Source organism: Orbicella franksi, chromosome 11, assembly GCF_964199315.1.
Source record: "Orbicella franksi chromosome 11, jaOrbFran1.1, whole genome shotgun sequence".
NCBI lineage: Eukaryota > Metazoa > Cnidaria > Anthozoa > Scleractinia > Merulinidae > Orbicella > Orbicella franksi.
The window spans coordinates 19,926,107-19,946,498 of record NC_138155.1 but is presented as its reverse complement, the minus strand read 5'-3'; the positions used below and the strand labels follow the sequence as shown (position 1 = coordinate 19,946,498).

Below are 20,392 nucleotides of genomic sequence, written 5' to 3'. Positions count from 1 at the left end.
AGTAAATGTCAAAGTTGTGACGTCACAGTGATGACGTCATGTTTTTTGCCACTTTTGAAGTTTTTGATATGCATATTTTTTACATTGTGTTCGAAAGAGCACATCAAGGGGAGTTGAAACCTGAAAAATTTTGTCCATATCATAAAAATTGAATAAAATATGGCATTTTTAAATATGAAAAATAACTCTGCAAAATATAGGGTCCCCCGCTTGAGAAAAATCCCCAAATTGGAGCCGTAATTTTGTTCCAGCAAATGCAGCTATGTTTCACATGTGATGTGCCAGATGACTAAAGCAAAAATAAAGAAGAAAATCGAGATAAAAATTATCCCTCTAGTGTTATTGCGTTAAAGTTAGTTTTGTTACGTCATAACCTGTGACGTCACCCGTTTTTTTACTTTTAATACCAACCTAACAAAGCCGAAAATCAAATTTCTAAAACCATACGATTTTTGACAACATCAAGCTTTCTATTCTTCTAGATTATTAGCCTTCTTAGAATAAAACTGAAAAAAATAAACCAGAGAGACTGACTTAAGAAGGGCAGTATGGTTAAGCAAATTCCGGGGGGGACAACAAAAAAATATTTAATTTACCATATCTCAAACAATAATCATCATAGCAAAAAACGGTTTTCAGCATTTTACTCCTCAAGTCAAGGCCTTTCCAATGACATAATCTTTACATCAGATTTTACAAAAAATTATAGCACGTTTTGGTGACGTCATCAATTATGACGTCATAATCTGACATTTTGTCACAACTTCTAAATTAAAATAAACTGGAGAACAAAGAAAGCTCACCTGCCAAACTTGGTTGAGAAATATATAAACCAAGCAAATATAGCCTCCATGAAACATTAGGGGGGTGGTTTGGCCCCTACGTGTGTTTGTTAGTTTTTGTTGTTGTGGTTAGATATACAGGGATATAAGGCTTTTGTTGTTGCTGTTTTTTTGTCTTTGTTTTTGTTAGAACCTCTTTAGTAATAACGTTCAAGATGATGTTAAGGTGATTCCCTTGTTAAAGAACCTGCCATAGATTTTCGATGAAACTTGGTATGCTATTGTTACAGGACAAGGAGATATACAGCTGTAACGTAGTTAATAATACACATGAAAAAATTACTCGATTCTGATTGGCTAAGAGCAGTGCAGTTCAAGTGTAACACCAGTGCAAAAAGTGTAACACCAGTGCAAATTACACATCGAAATTCTGGATTATGATTGACTGAAAGAAAATAGGAACTTTTCTAAGAAAATGATATCACATAAAATGATGACAAAAAGTTTGTGCTGAAACTTTGAAAAGAGTTTTCTCAAATGAGAAAAAATGGCTTCAAGAAAGATCTTCCGGCACTTCCTCCGCGCGAATTTTTTCATGTTTATATTATTAATAAGTAATCATACGGTTTTTCTCGTTCAATTCGGAGATAATTTGCACTTGTGAGTTTTTCAAAAAGCTGAAATTACACTCGCCGAAGCGGCTCGTGCAATTTCAGCTTTTTGAAAAACTCACTCGTGCAAATTAATTCCAAATTGAACTCGAAACCGTATGATTACCTATACAAAAAGATCGGGGTCACCGTGCTTGTTTTAACGCTACAGTGCTGATAAATACAGTTATTTATGTGACTTTCGGGAATCTCCGTACGCAACAAATTATTTTTCAATGCAGCGTGATATATCACACAGAGTTTGACTTTCTTTGATTGTTTATTCATCTACGTCTCGGAAAAAATGTCTTCAAATACTCTGCATTTTTTTACACAATTCGGACATGCGCTGTTGAGCCCGTTATGTCTCCCTCTGTAGTATTTATTTCATTTACCAAAAAAGTAGCCGTAGATTTCTGCTAATTTTTTTTCTCAGTTATTGAAGACATTGTTCTCATTGAAATTATGAAATAAAAAGTGGGGATCACCAAAGGAGCATTTATTTCGCTATCGAGCTTAATTTGAGGGAAATATCTTACGTTTTGTACGCGCACGCGCTCATGTGCCCGCGCTAATGACGCGAGAATCGTGCGCAGTTGGGATGCGCAATGCAATACTAAGGAATCGCCTTAATCCAAATTTCAAGAACATATCAAAAGCACCAAGGAAATAATAGTATGAACCCCCTATAGTACAATCATGAGTGAATCGTTTAGAATCCGGCTGATTCCATCGCTGACCAGTTTGAAGCTGATTGCTGAATGTCTAGAAAGCTACCACAACAAGAATGACGTTCTACTTGTTGGAGATCCATGGGTAGAGGAAATCACCCTCGAGAGGAGACGAAAATCCCTCCACTGTTAAAGTTTATTTGACTATGGAAGATTAGCTTGTCTAGTTGAATGGTTCATTGTAAAATATCTCCAGCTGTATGGTTGTATGTATTTATTCATTTACTTATTTATATATTTATCTAACCTTAGGGGCAACCTACGCGGGAGGTGCGATGGCCTGGTTCGGCCTTTTACCGATTGTGCTCGTAAAATGCTGGAAAGTTGCTCACGGGAATGCCAAACAGTTGCTAAAAAATTGCCAAAAATCCAAAAAGTTGCTACCTAAATTTCAAATTAAAAGTTGTTATCTGAATATCTTGATATTTTTATTAAACGTTATAATAGCTCTATTTTTGGTTCTTCACAATAATTGCTAACATCGATCGGTATACAAAAATAGCTTGAAACTTAACTTTGAAGAGTTGGTCGCAAATATGGGCGAAATTTAAAGACACCGTAAAGTCTAACGGAACAAAAGTTTTCGGCGAAGCCAATGGAAGAAATGAGCTAAATAGAGCTTAATTAATGTGCACCTCAAGAATTTTCACACGTCCGCGAGGAAACAGGAAGCCGGAAGTTTGAGTATAAAAAAAGCGCTTCAATCAAGTTCATCAGAGAGCTGCTATTGACTCGGTGATCAAACCGCTTTCTCCGGTCTCAACCGAACAGATATAAAACCTTTTCAATCATCGCGCCGATCTTGCTTTTACTGAAGCACATAATATAAAGTATTAGAGCATTTGTAAAACACCTGAGGAAGACAGGCAAAATTGCCAGCACAGTCTATAAGAGACCGATTTCCACTGAGCAAAAAAAGAAACTGTTCGACATCGGCGAGCTCGGACCGGCCGAGAGCAAACATCCGGTCATTTTTTTGGAAGAAGACGACGACGACGAGCGAATCAACGCCAGCTAAAGCGCTGGCATTTGCGAAAACTCCTCAAGGAGTTGAGTATTTTGAGCTGAACCGAATTCAGCTCGGTTCTTTACCAGCCACGAAAACTATCCGGGTGGCCTCGGAGGTTCTGAAGTTGAAGCCAAGCATACAAGCGTACAGAATTTAATCATGAAATTTAATAAAACAATTATTCCATTCGCGCTTGTTGGATATGAGATTGGTTATAGCCAACTCATATCCAACGCGCGCTCAAGGAATGTTTGACAATAATTTTGATAATGGGGAAAATAAACTGAAAAAAAATCCACACCATACTATTGAACTTGAAATTGAATAATCGTTGGATGTTGTCCTTCAGTAGCATTTTAAATGAAAGTGGCAAAAGTTCAATTGAGGCCTTACGCTACTGTAAAATGATATTAAAATCGTTTAAAAATCCAAGCTTTCGCCGATCTACGGCATCATCAGGGATAAGAAAAAATATTCCGCGTAAGGCTTATATACAGATGTAAAGTAAAAACGTGTGAAAAGCCAAAGAATGTGGGGGGTAAAATGCATGAGATAAATAAGATACAAATATGAATAAAAACGAATTATATGATCTAATGAGCGAGTGTTAAAGTACAAAGAGTCTCTAGATATTTTAGAATAATTATTATTATAATAAGAGGTCCGCGAATTCGCTGCATTCCTCTCGGGAGTTGAGGGCAGGTTGTAGTTTCGGGGTCGTTTTCTAGTACAATGGTCTTGATTTCGATGCCTTTGTGGACCTTGTTTTGGCACTTTGAAATGTGTTTCTTCACGGAGGAGTTGTCATTGTTCAGGTGTTCTCTTACACGATCGTGGATAAAGCGTGTAGTGCTCCCGATGTAGTATTGGTTGCAGTTGTTACACGTGATTTGGTAAACAGCGTTGCGTAATAAACACAATTTGGTGCTGAAGATAGGGCAGTTGGCCCTCGCGCATGTCCGTTCCGTGTTGTTCTGAGAGAGAGCTCGTCTTAGGGTGTATGACTCGTGCGCTACCCGTACTGGTATACCCTCTTTTCAGAAAATGTTAGTGATCCTGTAGTTGAGACGTTTGGAGATATATGGGATCTTCAGGTACGACCATTCTGTGTTGAGAGGTCGAGGGTCTTTCTGATGGTTCTGGGAGTGCTTAGTTTTGTCTATAATGCCTTCAGGATACCCGTTAAGACGGAGGACGTCGTCAAACATGATTTGAAGCTTTGTGGCTGTCGTTTTTTGACAGCCACAAAGCTGTACACGTGACTAAGACCGTATCATCGTGCTTTGCAGTTCTATCTGCACTCAAGAAGATCAGAAACATGGCCACCAAAGCTCTAAAGAAACAATTGGTCGAGGCATTGGTACTTTCGAAGGTCGATTAGAATGACATAGTAGTGTGTCCACTACCGCAGCACCTTGAAGCAAAATCACAGGGAGTGCAAAAAAGTGCCTCAACTGTTATGCAAAAATGGCTGATTTTATCAGATTAGGATGGCTCCCTGTAAAGGAAAGAACCGAATAGCATCTGTTAAGGACAACCCATAGAGCTTTATATGATACCCACTGGCCGAGCTGTTTAACACTACAAAGACGTCCAACTACCAGGAATCTACGCTCAAGTGCTACACCGCAATTGGTTGTACTCTTTGAAACAGGAACATAACCTCCAGGTTATCAACAGTCTGCCAGATTACATCAAGCAAGAGTCTAATGCTAAAACATTTGCGATGAAAGCTTATAAGTTTTTGAAAACTAAAGCCGAACTCACATTAGATTGTTTTGAATCTACATAATTTTTTTTTTTTTTCACACACTCGTGTTTTCCACATAGTTTTTACTTGTAAATTATACTGATATATCTATATGTATTTTTAATTTTTAGTTAGCATACGATGAATGTAGAACTACTCTGTAGAAAAGTCATCATTACACCGTTATTATTATTATTATTATTATTATTATTATTGTTGTTGTTGTTGTTATTATTATTATTATTATTATTATTATTATTATTGCTGTTGTTGTCATAAATGCCCTTTCGTGGTCAAGCAAGCGTTTTAATTTGTGGCACATTTAAACTCACCGTGTAAGAACCCTTGGTGTTTCGTTGGAAAGCAGGGTTTCATTGACGAAGCTGCTGAACAGAATGTCTTTAATTCCTATCAGGATTTTATATAGCTTATTAATCTAGTAAGGTCCAAACAGAATTAATTTAAAAAAAACCTCTTGGATCGGCCATCTGCTACTCCATAAATTGATTTAAAGGTGTGCATAAGAATCTTACTTTTAATTTGATAAGCAATGGGTAGGCAGTGAAGTTCCTAGAGAGCTGGCATTATGTCTGAGTACTTGGGTATGTTCATATTAAATCCAACAGCTGCATTTTGGATACGCTATAGCTTAGAAATTTGCAAACTGGGAAGACCATACATTAAGCTAACAATAGCTGAGTCGAGAAGTAATAAAGGCATGCTTGGACAATTGTACACAGACTATCCTCAGATAGATATTTCTTAAAGTACACACGAAACGATTTTACTACCATTTTTGTTCTGTTTCCCTGAAACTGTGTTTATTTAGAATTGTTTTGACGGCAAAGCGCGTAGTCAAGGCTCTTCTCAAAGATCGTGACGTCATTCTCGTGTACGCTTCTGGAAGTTATTTATACAATACCTGGAGAATCTTCGAAGGAACATGGCTGTAAGCGGCGAAGACTTTACCTCAAGTACTTTTAAAGAAGATCTGGACCCGGTACAGAGTATCGAGGAAGATGTAGGAACAGAAATGGGCAAGATAGCTCCTTACGAAGGCGAGACTTTGACGAGTTCCGATGACAATATCGGAGGCTTCGAGGAAGACGAATTCGACGAAGATGGACTTAGAGTTGCTACGTTAGAGCAACGATTTAATAAAACCAAGCTTGCCAGCTCTTGGTACCTGATCAGAAGGGTTTTTTTTCATCAGTGGGCTTAATAAGAAGATTTACAGTCAGCCGTGTGCGCGAATGAGCTGAATGGGAACGATGCCGGTTGCTAAAGCTGAGCTGCTGGCTCAGTATATAAGATCTTTCTTTGATTTCCACTGTCCGGTGTTCTGTGGACTGCACATTAGTATATGTAATCGCATGGAGCCTAGTAAAATTAAGGATTAATATCACTTGTGTTTTCAGAAGTTGCTGAAACTGCCTGCGACTAGGGCAATTTCAGCAACTTCTGAAAACACATGTGATATTAATCCTTAATTTTACGAGGACCCATTGCGGTTACTTGTTAATGAAATAGCGGAAAAAAAATTACTGAATTTCTGAATGCGCTCTTGAGTAATCTGTCATAGGAAGCCATTTAATGTTGACAAAGAATCAATCACCACAAACGCACTAATGAGCTGAATGAAATTCTATTTTTGCATAAAGATACCAGGACATTGACAACCAGGCCTGCTATATTTCAACTTTGAAAATATATAACGTTAGTACTTTTCCAAACATAATTAAAGCGTTCAAAACGTTTTCAGATGACTCAGAAATTTTATTTTTGCACGAAGATACCAGGAAATTGACAACCAGGCCTGCTAACAAACTTTCAACTTGAAAAAGATAACGTTAGTGCTTTTTCAAACATAGTTAAAGCGTTCAAAACTTTTTAAGATCACTTAGAATCTGATTCTTGGACGAAGATACGCTTGTACCTTCGCCTTATATAACTTGTGCTCGTCTGAACGGCATCATTCCCGGCGATGTTTAAGGTGACGCTGCAACGGTGACTGAAATTGTAAACATGGCTGGGAGCACACAAAGATGCAGTGGAATTTGCAGGATAAAGGTGACCGTCCGTCTTGAAGGAATAGGACCAGTTTTGTCAATGACTCGTGAAATGATCAGCTGCTCTCGTTCGCCTCCTGAGTCGTAACCGTCAAGCCCGTTGGCAGATACGTGGCCTGTGGTATTTTTTATTTCACACTCCTGGATGCCAGAACCTTTCAGCTTCTTCACCACAGAATTTTCATGCACTATATGGTTGGTCAAATTCTGAGCCTCTCTCTATGGGTGCACTCGAGACTTCGTTTTCGTCGCGTTTCTTTTGCAAATCTTCGACTTTTTTACTCAGATCTTCGTTTTATAGATTGAAATCACTGCCTGACAGTGTAGTCAGTGTAATTCACAGCCGAAAATTTATCTCACCGCTTAAAGAACTGTTTAAAATCGCGAAAAGCAAAATCAATGACTGCTTAAACAATGTTAAACAAGGGAAATTAGAGATCGTTTGGATTTGTTGTCGACTTTGTTCTGTTTGGTCAATTTTTGACGCTATTTATGTCATTTAGTTTCTTTTCAAGTTTTCTTTTATACGACTCTACAAACTTGAAGCTGGAACAACAATTCTGTTTAAATTAGGCCTAATAAGGGTGCACCAAGTCATCATCAAATGTGCGTTTCCTCGCAATTCGTGATCGTTTTCTGCAGCAACGAATTTTTATCGCTTCATTTTCGAGATATTCGCCATGTTAACTTGCCAAAGAGGCCTCTACTTGAAGCTGGTCGTTCTGTTGTTCTTGGGTTTCTGATTCTACAACCTCTGCAACTGCACAGGTAGACTGTTGACAGTCTCTCCATTTTTCAACGCCCCGTTTTTGCGCTAGCGTCCAGTTCTCTCACGATTCTATCCGCGCACGCGTTCAACGATCGAATGAAAATACGAGAAAATAAAGGGCTGTGAACAGTCTACTGTACGGGCGGTTGGCGTTTTCTTGTTTTATAGTGTTAAGAATTTGTGATACATCATCTGTATTTTTGACATTTTTTGTAATTTGCGGCCTTGTAATGGCTTCTCATGGTTTCTTCGACATTTGGTAGATATGAAGAGATGACAGATATTTTTGTATTTATACGCAGTTATTTATTTATTTTTTACTGTATATCTTAACATTGGTCAGTATCCCATCTTATTAAGCGTATTTTTTAAATCTTCGCTTCAATGTTAAAGCCTTCGTTTTTTTCAGCGGTAATCGTCGCGTCTAATTCAATTTCTTCGAAATTACCCACAGGTGGGCTCAATTCTTCTCGGGACACAGATCCTTTGAAATATCAGCGGTGAGTTCTCGACCTCTTTCATATTTTTCATAATTGTGTTTATGGCGTTCTTTTCCATTAGGCTTTTCTTGTACCAAACGCTTGAAACTGGTTTGTCCATGACAAGCTAAAACGGACCGATTTTCCTCATTTCGCTTGGTCGCTTCTCCAGACATCGTTTGAACAACATGACGGGGCACCTTTCCTCATTCTCTGTGGCAAACATTTTGGGGTGACTAGTCTGATTTACACTGTCTCGTCTTAGTTGGGCCTTCGGCAAAAGTTAGAAATTCGTTTCCTTCGTCGTCGCGTTGTAAAGTGAAATCTTCAACTTTCATTTGGTGGTGTTCTTGTCGCCCTCGTAGGCCAAAGTGCTGATAAGTGGGCAGCCACCACTTGGTGTTAAGTAAAGCTCGTGGAGTTCCTCCTTCAAGCTTGCGGTTCTGCCAGAGGACTTCTTCCTCTTCTTTTGTCAAACTTCTGGATCGGTTTGGTCGCTTTCCTTTGCCTTGTTCTCGCAGTCTCCTGGCCTTCCCTTCCAGGACTTCTCTGGAGTTAAGAAACTCCCTATCTCGGCTGATGGACTTTGAATAGGCTTTTGATTTTAGATGTCCCTCAAGTGATGCTTGCATTACTTTCAGGCAGTCGGGCTCGTAGTCATTCCGGTTATTTTTTTTGTCGTAACTCGGCATAAAACTGCGACAGTGCTTGGTCGAGGACATTGCTCTCGTGCTATCATAATTTTGCTTGGAAGTTTCTTTCATTTGCCCACTTTTTGAAAACGTTCTTCCAGTACTCCGTACTTTTCTTCGTGTTTTCATTCTTCGAGATATTCCTCGTCAACTATCTCGAAACGAGACGTCATTGTTACAGAAAATGTTTTAGCAACAACTTGTCGATAGCATAAGCAGTTGCTAGGCAACCTGAGGGCCAATCGTGAGCGAATAATTTTGCCCTCTTCACAAGCAAAATTAAGAAAAAAATACCCTCTTCACTGACCAATCAGCATTCAGTAATTTTGCCCTCTATGTTATTAGGGTACAAATTGTTTAGGTGGGTAGGAAGTTGTGTTCGCAGACGACGCCCCATTAGTTTATTTGGTTGCAAATTCGCAAAAGGAATATGCACTTCATTTTATTGGAGCTAATTGTCAGATATTATCAGGTCTGGAATTCCGTGGATGGCAAAAAGTTCCTTGAGTGCTTGAATGACAACTCTGAATGTCTCATTGCGAAGTTCCTTTATTTCAAACCACCTGGAGTAATAGTCTAATACAACGAGGTAGTCTTTCCCTTTCAACCTCAACAGATCGGTTGCAGTCCTTTCCCATGGACCGGATGGAAAGGGGGCTGACATAAGGGGTTCAGGCGTTGGTTGATTTACAAACAAATCTATTCCAGGGTGCAAGCGCGTTTTCCCCCCTGGCATAAATTTCTTTGTAAAAATTGGCAAGTTAGGAGTCCCACTTTTTTTATGAGTTTGCAACGGATTCTAATACAACTTCACATAATTGCTAAATTTGACATCATAGATCAAGCGGTGCGGTTTTTTTGTTGTCTGAATAAAACAATCGGAAAAGCGTGCATTCGGTGCATTTACCAAAATTCAGTGATTTGAATTTCTGTGTGACATCTACCCACCACAGGTGTCGTTGTTTTCCAAACAGGAAACAATGATGCTTTCTTTTATTTTGTTGCATTTAAAAATCCGTGTTACCGTGAAGTTTTGGGTCCATCCGATATAACTGAAAAAAGAAAACCTTGTTTAATGCTATGTTCACTGATTCATGTTGCTTTCGTTGGCGAGAGATGATTCCCGTTTCTGTTGCAGCAATCCAGACGGCTTGCAACAAACTGGTTGAAAAATTTCCTCTTCCAGGACTTTGTTTCTTCTGCCTTTAGTTTTAGACTCAAAGCGTCCGCCAGTTTCTTCAAAGTGAACGAGATCAACTTCCAGCCAACTTTAGCGGCTACGCTTCGTCGGTAAAAAGCTTTAATGAAAATACTTTTTGAGTGCCGACTGAGTTTTTACGGAATACTAATTACAACGGCAGTTACACGAAATATTATTTCTGAGCCCTCGTCTAGCTCTGTCTGGAGCGCAGTTTTAGTAATTTGCTTCTTTTGAAAAAAAATTGCAAGCTTCATATAACACGAAAATGGAATCAGCTCAAATAAAATATAACGAGATTATCTTTTTTATTTCGGTTGTTTCCGTTAAACAGCTGATTGTGTCAATTAGCTCAAGGATGATTCAGGTCATAAGGTTCAAACAAGAGGTTCCACGGAACGAAAAGTTAATGATAAATAAATATTCAAGTTGCAATTTGAAAAGCTTTACTGAAAAGACTTTCTGAGTGTCCGGTGAGTTTTGACAGAATGCTATTTACATCAGCAGTTACACGATATATTATTTGTTAACTCTAGTCTACTCTTTCTGTAGTTTTTATTTAATAGTGTTAGTAATTTGCTTTTTTTAGCAAAGAAAATTGCAAGCTATAAACTAAATATGTGCGTATCTTTCTTTATTCTGGCTATTTGCCGTTAACGTTAACCAGTTGTGAGACTGTGTACATCAGCTGTTGAGAAAAAAAATATATACATTTCTTACACCCTTTAGCGCAGAAAATAAAGAGCTAACGAAGTTTGTCGTGATCACTGCATAATATTTGGGTTTTTTTTTTTTTTTTTTACTTCTTTTCCCTATGCCGTTCGAGTATATGGGATTTTCCTATTTCGATTTTGAAATAATCATACCTTTGTACTGAGAAATGTAATTGTTGTGGTGTAATAAATAGAGAAAAAGAAAACAAAAAAGGAGAAATTCTGAACTTTCCAACAAAATCCTGCAGTTTGAGAAATCGGGGTAAAATTACAAAATTATTTTTGAAAATATTCTTATTTAATTTTTTTGGATGTAAAGAATAGATTCACGCCTTCTCCCATGTTGCTCCGTGATGATAAATTCACGTGCGTTTGATTTTGAAATAATTACTTTTCATTCAGTAAAATGATAATCGTGTTGTCCACGATAGAGGAAGAGTAAATTATGGGATTAAACTGACACTATTCACATCCTTCTAAAGTGGGATATCTGGCTATTTAGTTCTTCTTTTAGCTTGCTTTAGTATAATATTTTTCTATTTTTCTGTCTACCCCGTAGAAATGAACTAAATGAAAAAAACAAAAAAAAACAAAAAAACAAACCTCGTCAGAACTAAACAAGGACAACAAATTTAAAACATTCAAAGTTCAATAAATTTTCAAACATTAGGAAAGCAAGTTTCATTTATTTTTCACATATATATGGGTGTCTGCATGGTCTAATCCATTTTTTCGTAAATGTTCTGTTTTCATCATAGAGGTGTTTCTTCACATCCACCATGCGGCCCTGTCTGCCTTGTCGGCTCGTGTTCATCGATCAGTGGCTGAGTTCTTTGTCCTGCAATAACATTACCGTTCACTTCAATCTGTCTTGGTCCGATTTTGCTTTTAAGCTCCTCAGCTTTTGCAATAGTTTTTCGTGACAACAACTGAATCACGGCTACGCGAAAGTTTCTTAATCTAACAGCGTAAATCAACGGATTAAACAACGAATTCAGTATTGGCAATAAAGTAATAACATAAAACGCAATAACCTTTATATTGGAAGGGATTCTTTCACTGAAAGAGATCAGAATAAAAGCAGCGATATTTGATGGAATATAACACAGGGAAATAACAAGCAGTACAATAAGAGTCGTGTAAAAAGCTTTCTTTTTCTTGAGTAACTTCTCCCTAGCTTCTAAAGAAACTTGGTTAGCAGCAATTTGATTTCTATTGCGACGGACTTCTTTGTATACAGAGACATTGAAATAAATGGGGACAATGATAAGAAGCGTCCCAGAAACTATCAGAATTGCTCTGTGCGAAACGTCTGCGCTGATAAGGATGATGGCTGCCGCCCACGCCAGAGCAGACGCCATGATGATGCGAACTTCAGTGACCTGGGTCTCGTGTGTGAAGGGGTGTTTTATCGCAACATAACGCTCGGCGCTCATCAAAATTAAGTGGTTAAATGAAGCGCGTAAACATATTAATGTGACGCAGTTTGATAGCTCGTTTACAGTACAAAACATGATGTCACCTCTGAGAAGTAAACTTTCGTTTGCGATAGATAGAGGTTGAAGAACCAGTCCTACTGTAAGGTCAGTTGTGGATAAGCAGGCGAGTGCTATGTTAGATTTGGTGCGAAGCTGTGGTTTGGTTTTCACTGCAACTATCACCAGGATGTTGAGCAAAATTATGAAAGGACAAGTGACAGCGTTCACGACCATTCTGACGATGAACACAGCGCGTACATCAGGAGAAATGTTTGCGAGATTTGGAAGGTGAAGGCAAAAAGTAGAACTTGAGAAAGTAGTGTTGATGGTAGTGTGATTCATCACTGCTCGATCCTGACTGGTCAACGCTTTTTCACTTTGCGTTGTTGAGATGGGTTTCTTGCGTTTTGCACTTTGCTTGCTAGTTTCCTTGATGATTCGTGTAAAAGTGGAATTGCTTTTGATTGTATCATTTCGCTTAGTTAAAAAAATAATAATAATACTTTAATCACCTGTTCACATTTTAATAAACTAATTTGCATCATTTCATTAGCAAACTATAGTTGGCCAATTTTTAATCGTCAGTACACGTAAGCAAAATATATGATGCACTGGGAAAAAGAGATTTTTGATAGAAAGTATTCAGTTGATATATAACATTGGAGAATTTTGAACCGCTAAGTGCATTGAGTCGAGGAAGCGGTAATTTGCAATATTTGGTCGTACTTTTGTTGTTCTTAACACGTTAAGCATTTTTCCTACCTCAGTTTCTGTGTTAAGAGTTTATTTTTTTATTTTTTTATATTTTAATTTATTTGCAATAACACAAGGGAGACCAATGCTTACTTACAATACTAACTCTATTTACATTATATTGCTCTAATTATCTACACTATTTAAATTACAATAACTAAACGACTTACATTACTAACAAATACAGTTACACGACTTAAGAGTTGTGTTAAGAGTTTAAGTAATGGCAATAAAATATCTGAAATATTCTTGCGTTTACCATGCAAGATTTTGTGATTAAAATTCTGTCTGACATCTCGCCGCCACAAGTGTCTTTGTTTTCCAAATAGGAAATATTCTTGTTGTTTTCTTGCATTTTCTTGTAATGATAAAAATCTGTTTCGCCTTTGCGTTCATCCGATATACAGAACTTGTTTAACTACTGTATGTGTTCAGTAATGTTGCTTATTTTCGCGAGAGATGATTGTTGTTTCTGTTGGAGTCATCTTAACAGCTTGCAATGAATTGGTTGTAAATTTTATTTTCTAGAACTTAGTTCTAGCGTAAGCTATTTTTTGCCGTTAGTTTCAGAATTGATGTACCCTCTATATTTTTGCGTGAATGGCTTAGGCCGCCGAGACGCAGTCAGTCAGAAAACAGAGTCCATTTCCAGCCTTTTTAGTGGCTACGTTTGGTCAACAAAAAATGATTCCAGTGATGATAAAATTCAAACAATAGTTTAAACCCAAAGAAAATTTAATGACATATACATATTCAAGTTGAAGTTTTATTACTGAAGAGACTTTTTGTGTGTTTTGTGACTAATTTTGCAAGTAGTTACATGGAAGTTCCCCGTCTGTTCTCTCTGCAGTTTTGAGTTAACAGTAGTGCAATGTTAAAACTGTATTGGTAGGTTGTCTTCTATTTAGTTTTTTTCCTTGCAAAAGATGCAAGCTCTAGATAAAATAGGATGAAAATGGAATCAACTCAAATCAAATATAATTAGCATATTTACCTATCTTTTTAATTCGTGCTATAATCCGTCAAACAGCTGTGAAATGAGCACTCTTTCCCAGGCATTGGACCGTCAACTTGCTAGACAGGGTAATCCATCTTCCCTGGGCACCCTGTCTACTAGCCCGAGGCACCTTTCCAGGCGACCTTTCCTTTTTTCCTTATAAACGGTTCGTGCCGGATTACCCGGCTAACCGAGGTGTGAAGACCACGAAAGTGGCTGTATATTCCAAGGCGGTATTTAATGCTGCCTATGGTGGCAATTAGTGGAGTGCAAAATAATAGCCTTAGACATTGAAGAGCGACCGCTAGCGGAACCCACCTCAGCTTCTTTATTGATCTCTATTTACAGTGTTTACATTAGTCAGTATTATAAATATAAAAACAGGAGTAGTTTTTACATATGGAATAAACTAAAATCAAATATAATTAGCGGAATTTTTAAATCCTGTTATTTTCCGTCAAACAGCTGCAAGCAGAGAGCTTTCTCCCAGGGTTAAGAGGAAAAACTACTCGTCTCATAAAACTCATAATATAAAATGAATAAAACTAAACAAGTAACTAAATGTAACTGCACCAATGTAACGCTGTTCCTACAACAAGATAACAGCAGGACAAATAACAAAGTTTTCCAGGATCGTTGTATAATTTTATAATTATAGTTATTTGTAGTTTTTTTTTTCTTTTATTCGCACGCCTTTTTCTCTTGCCGATTATTAGAATTTCTTGCCTTCTGGATTTTGAAATATTTACCTTTCTGCAGAAAAATGAAATTTTTGAAATTCACGCAGAAAAAAAAGAAAAGAAAGAAAATTATCAGGTTGAAAAGTGACCTGAAATTACTATGTAAAGCCTTAAATAATAAGAGGCTATTTTTTCCTTTTGTTTCCTAGAACTTTCTTTTTCAAAATTGTGCTACATTGTTGTCTGAACCTACTCTAATATATAGATTTAGGCCAGCCTAAATGCGTAGCTCCTGGGCCGGGTTGTTCAGAGCCCAATTAAGCCAACCCAGGAAAAAAAAAAAAGATTTTTGATTGGAGTTTTGTAACTTCGCGGTGAGGTTTTCTATATGTTGTTGAGTTTTAATAATCACCATATACACAAAACAAAGCAGCAAAAAACATTTGTATAGAAGAAAAAAATTATCATTCGGTTAACTTTCAATCCTGGGTTAGCGTTCACCGCCTTTCGAACAATCCTGCCTTGTTTTCAACAAGTCAACCTGACATGAGCCCGGGATCCAATCGAAAACCAGCACTTGGTCAGCAGTCAACTTAAAAAAAAACACTTGACCTCGATGAACTGTAAATTTGAGCCCGCGATATGGTTACGCGATATTGGTCAGAGGATACCTTGTTTTGAAAGGTGTCAATTGGTCATAACATGGATGTCCAATATCAAAGAAGTACACGGTAAACCAATGATGCATGTCTTAAACTAAAGACAGGAAAATTGCTACTGTTAGAACTTATTAAAAGCAAAGAAAATTTTACCACCAGTTTCTTTCAAGCTGTTAGGACGCCTTGAACAGAAACGACCAACGTTTCGCGCAAAAGTAAGCAACATTATTGAATATAATATTAAGCAAGTTTTGTTCGTCGGATGAACGTAAAACTTCAAAGGTAACACAGATTTTTTTAAAAAACAAATTGCAACAAAACAACACGATTATTTCCTGTTTGCAAAACAATGACGCGTACTTGTGATGCCAAGATGTAATTAGAAAGAACTTTGAATCATTAAATCTTGGTAAAAACATGAATATATTAGACATTTCATTGCCATTATATTACTTAAGAGCGTGTTCACGAAAAAACCGGGCGGAACCAGGCAGGGGCGCAAAATTGCGTGTAATTGACATGTATGCAGTAGAAATTACTTGCTTCCATTCTATTTTACAACTGAAAACGTAAATTAAGGGAGCTTTTGAGTTAAATCTTCTGCTGCAGTATTTATATCGAAAAAGTGAGAATGCCTCAAGATATAGCTGCGAAAATTGACAGAAGTGTCTCAAGAGTTTCTTCTCGCCAAATTTTTATTCGTAATCGATAGGAAAATGCTTAGCTAGGTATTTCTTGTTGATTTCGAGTTAGGTTAAGACAGAAAAACTGCTTTTGTGCTTTAGTGAATGTTCATGAAACGGCCATAAATCTTAAAGCTCTACGTAAACAGTACCCCACAGTGGCGGATCTAGGTGACGGTCCCGGGGATCAGGGGCCCTCTTTTATTTTTAGTAAAAACAAAAAACAAAATCGCAGAAGGAAGAAAAGCCGGGAGGGCAAGCAACCCTCTCTATCCATGTAACAATAATGTGTATTTGGTTTTTCTCATTGCAGATATTTGCCATTAATTAAAGGCTATTCACAACACTACGAAGTATGCACCTTACTTAGGATGAGGCCACCGAGAGAAATCAAATTGCCTAGTTCAAATAAATATCTGTGCTTTTAGACTGATAGTTGCAAAACGTGATCCAGTGAATTTCATTTTTACATGGCTTTTCTAGTTGTAGAAATACTAAACCAAAGGTGGCTAATCAAATATACATAAATTAGTGTTAATTGGCCATTTTTGCAGGGGATCCCTCTAACTTGAACGAAATAAGATATTTTGACCTTTTTTTTGCCACAATCACTAACTTACCAAACCCAACATCTGAGTGTGCCAAGTTTGAGCGAAATCAGTGATTTGAGCTGTATCAACTGCTGCCTGGTTTTCTCATAGACACACTCTTAAGAGGAGAGCTACATGCTTTGTTTTTATTTTTACGGATGTTAATTGAGTTGATGCCAAGAAGAGCTAGGGCTTCGCGTCCATGAAAGAGTTAACAGAAGAAACAATTCAACTGCCTGATCGTGTTAATCACTGCTTGTTTCACTTCTTTCATCTTCCAACAGTACAGGAATGGATTCAGAGTGGAGTTAAGTAAAAGAAGAATTATTGGGGCATGCAGTGCTAAAACTAGGGGTTTATAAATGACTAATATGGCCATCACTACAAGAAATGGAAGATAACAAGCCAGTAATGTTATTTGCACCCACCATGCACTGGACACTGTCTTTCTGTATCGCGCAATGTTCAGTGGAGTTTCTCCTCCGTTCTGTTGTCCTTGATGAACATGCTGTTGTACTTGAGCTTGTTGATGGCGAAGTATTCGGTAGATTTTCATGTAACAGCTGCTTGACGCTATTATACACAGGATTACCTCTATAGCAAAGATGCCAGAGCCATAAAGAGGGATGTAAAGAACTATGACGGCCTTCGCAGTGTTTGAAAGCCAAATTATAACCGTAAGGACGCATACTCTCCTCAAAGAAACCACCTGTCTGTACCGAATCCCCAACTTCAGGGCGAGAAGTCTGTCAACACTTATTGCAGTTAGAGTCATCAAGGATACTCCACAGAAAAAAGGACTTGTCGTATTGGAAAGGAATAAAGAATAATAACAATGTTTGGAATGCTCAGCGGACAATAAAACGTTAACGTAAAGAGGCTGTACAACCAGACCCACACAGAGATCGGTGATCGCAAGGCAGCCTAACAACAGTTTTGATGGCGGATGAAGAGATGAAACTTTTGGAATGACAGCGATGATCAGAACATTTCCCAGAAACGCGACGATGGAAAGAAGAATATTAATTGCTGAAAAAATGATCTTTGGCTTTGATTCGGTAAGAGTCGTCAAGCAATAAAACTCTCCAATTGTAGTTTGGTTAATAATTTCAGTTAAGTTCAACATTTTGTCCTTGACAACGATTGTTATACTGTTTTCTTGCTGGTTTAACAAAAGTGTTGTGAGAATCCTCTGTCCAAATGTAACTTTGCCACTCGAGATTCCTTTGCCTCTTTGCTATTGCTCAGTCGTATAAGTCTCGTGATACCGTTTTAGATGGTTTTGTTTTTCGCTGAAAGAAAAGAAAATATAATAAGCTGCAGCAAAAGTTTTCCAGCTCCTATTAACTTCACCATTTCCATCCTTAAAAGTGTTGCTCCTAGGTAGCTTTGGCCAGAATTAACGATTTTTTAACCTTGAGCAGATGTTCCCACCGTCGATCTATTGTTTCATCGAGTTAGTCAGACGCTTTTCATAATGATAAGAATCAAAAGTAAACTGCAGAAAGCCTGATAGTTCTGTTCTGTTTTTCTTAAGGCTTTCTGAAACGATTAATTACTACTCTTATATTTATATGCCTAAACCTTAATAAGTTGTTTTGTGCGATGACTGGCAGGTGGTGGTTGATAAAGTTGGCGTGCATCGATCAGTACGAAATATCAAATCATTGAAACGTTTCTATTTATCGCTTATTCAGAGTTGAATTTGGCAACGGGAAAACAATGTTAAATCTCAAGCAAGGCCAAGACATTGTATTTGTCAGTAATCAAGTGACCGATATTATAGCTTTAGCTATACTGGCTACGCAGATCATAACAAGTGAGTTGCGCATGAAAGACATTTGGCTTGAGCGAATGCATTTGTGCAAGTTACCTTTAAAATATTCCAAAATGTCAAGCGTAAACTAAGGTTGTTCCCATGGTTGAATTCTACCGGTTCTTCAGCAATGACCTCCTGTATCATTAAGAAATCTTGAATCTGAATGCTCTAACTACTGTGCATGATTTATTCAGACCAAGTTCGTTCTTTTAATTTAGAATGCTCTAAACGATAGTCTGCTGTTATGCCAACGAGGTTTAGGCTTTGATGTTACGTTTCTATTTTCATGCAAAATTTTCAGTCAAATTAGATGATATTAGCTTCCGGTAAAGATCAAAAGCTAATCTTTGTTTTCAGAAGTTCGGAATTTGAAAGGAGAAAATGGTAGTTTTCACTTAATTTCTTGAAATACTTTCCCTGAGTGCTTCAGTGGTATTTATTTTGTTAATTAGATGGAAATTCAGATCTAATTTCACCTATCAGCTTGGTCTACTTTTATCATGATGAAACCGGTACACAAGCTATAATCCTTTTTTAACAGCAGTATCGCACCTGCCAGTAGAGGAAATGAAACTTGATACTTGCATCAACACTTTTTTAACCAAACAAAATGTACTCGGGAAACTATAGTGAGATGAATGATTTTTACCTCTTGACTTATGCATATAATAACTTCTTGTGTTCTGCTAGACCCAATAGTTAAGGAAACCGGCATTGAATACCATTATTCAAATTGTTATCAGATAAAATCTTTTCCCATTTCTCAGCTATCAGAATGTTTGTTTTCAAAAAAGGGTCATTTCGCTGCTGACAATTACTCGCAATGTTCACCAATTCTCCGCTATCACTAAAACCGCCGTATTTTCTTGGTTGCTTGGTTATTTAATAAACGCTGGATTAAAATTGCGGTACTCTGCACGAGACAAACTGTTAAGTAATAGTAATTGGACCGAGTGGAGTACAATTCAGGGAGTAATCGCGCGAGTAATTTCAAAATCGGACGAGCGCGAAGCGCAAAGTCGATTTGAAATTACGAGGACGATTACTCCCTGAATTGCCCGAAACGGGGTCCAATTACTAATTAATCGTATCTATAACAAAATTTGGAAATTAAATGTGTTTTTAGAGAACTTGTTTTGAGCGAAAACGTCTCTAAAGCTTTTCAAAAGTTTTGAAAACTGTAGGAAACAGTGGGAAGAAAGCAGTTAAAGCGCGCGCGTAATTGACGTGCGAATCACGTGGGTATTTAATTAAAGGTGTCTAATTACGTAAAGTTCAAATTGGAAACCTGTAATTAGACACCCAGGTAATCGCGCGCCGATTACGTGACTGATAGGCGTGTGGGGAACCAATCACGATCGTGAATTTTGTCATAGATACGATTATTCCAAAAACGCTTCGAGTGAGTGATGGTGTCCTTAACTGCTTTTTAGCTTGCTTTTCCCTTATCTTCCAGCAACAAAGAAATGGATTCACTGATCGAGTTTAACAAAAGTTGAGAGAATTTTACTGCCTAAGCGATATCAGGAGATAGCGTGCGAGTTACATTGAATTCTGTTGGTAAGAAATTTGGTCATTAAATTGTTGTGGATAAAAGACGTCATGTGCCTGTTAGGCTTTAATCACTAAATCTCTCACTAACAGAAAACATGGCGGCCAACTACAACCATAAGGACTGCAGGCTCCCATAATAAATCAAATCACACTCCATGTACAGCAAATCCACAGCTACTTTGACAATGTTATGACGAAGTTCATTATCAATAACAGGACAGACACATGGAAAATTGACATCAATTTGCTAAATAGACCATTTTACAGTTGTCTGCTCAGTGACCTGGCCTTTGAATGAGTGCGAAGCTGCAGGTGACCTTGTTTTGGGAAAAACCTC

The 20,392-nt window shown here is 37.6% G+C and overlaps 4 protein-coding genes across 4 annotated transcripts in view; all 4 read right to left on the bottom strand.

Moving 5' to 3' along the window:
• LOC145503235 (TBC1 domain family member 22B-like) overlaps positions 1–20,392 on the bottom strand; it is a 279,621-nt gene that overhangs the window by 19,553 nt on the left and 239,676 nt on the right. The window lies entirely within an intron of this gene.
• Positions 8,476–8,961, bottom strand: LOC145502183 (uncharacterized). The gene has a single exon (XM_081481445.1). It carries the CDS (start codon positions 8,959–8,961, stop codon positions 8,476–8,478), a length of 486 nt encoding a protein of 161 aa, XP_081337571.1.
• LOC145503170 (beta-4C adrenergic receptor-like) lies at positions 11,452–12,662 on the bottom strand. Its single transcript, XM_081482633.1, has one exon. It carries the CDS (start codon positions 12,660–12,662, stop codon positions 11,595–11,597), a length of 1,068 nt encoding a protein of 355 aa, XP_081338759.1. The 3' UTR covers positions 11,452–11,594.
• Positions 16,894–17,808, bottom strand: LOC145502182 (adenosine receptor A3-like). The gene has a single exon (XM_081481444.1). It carries the CDS (start codon positions 17,806–17,808, stop codon positions 16,894–16,896), a length of 915 nt encoding a protein of 304 aa, XP_081337570.1.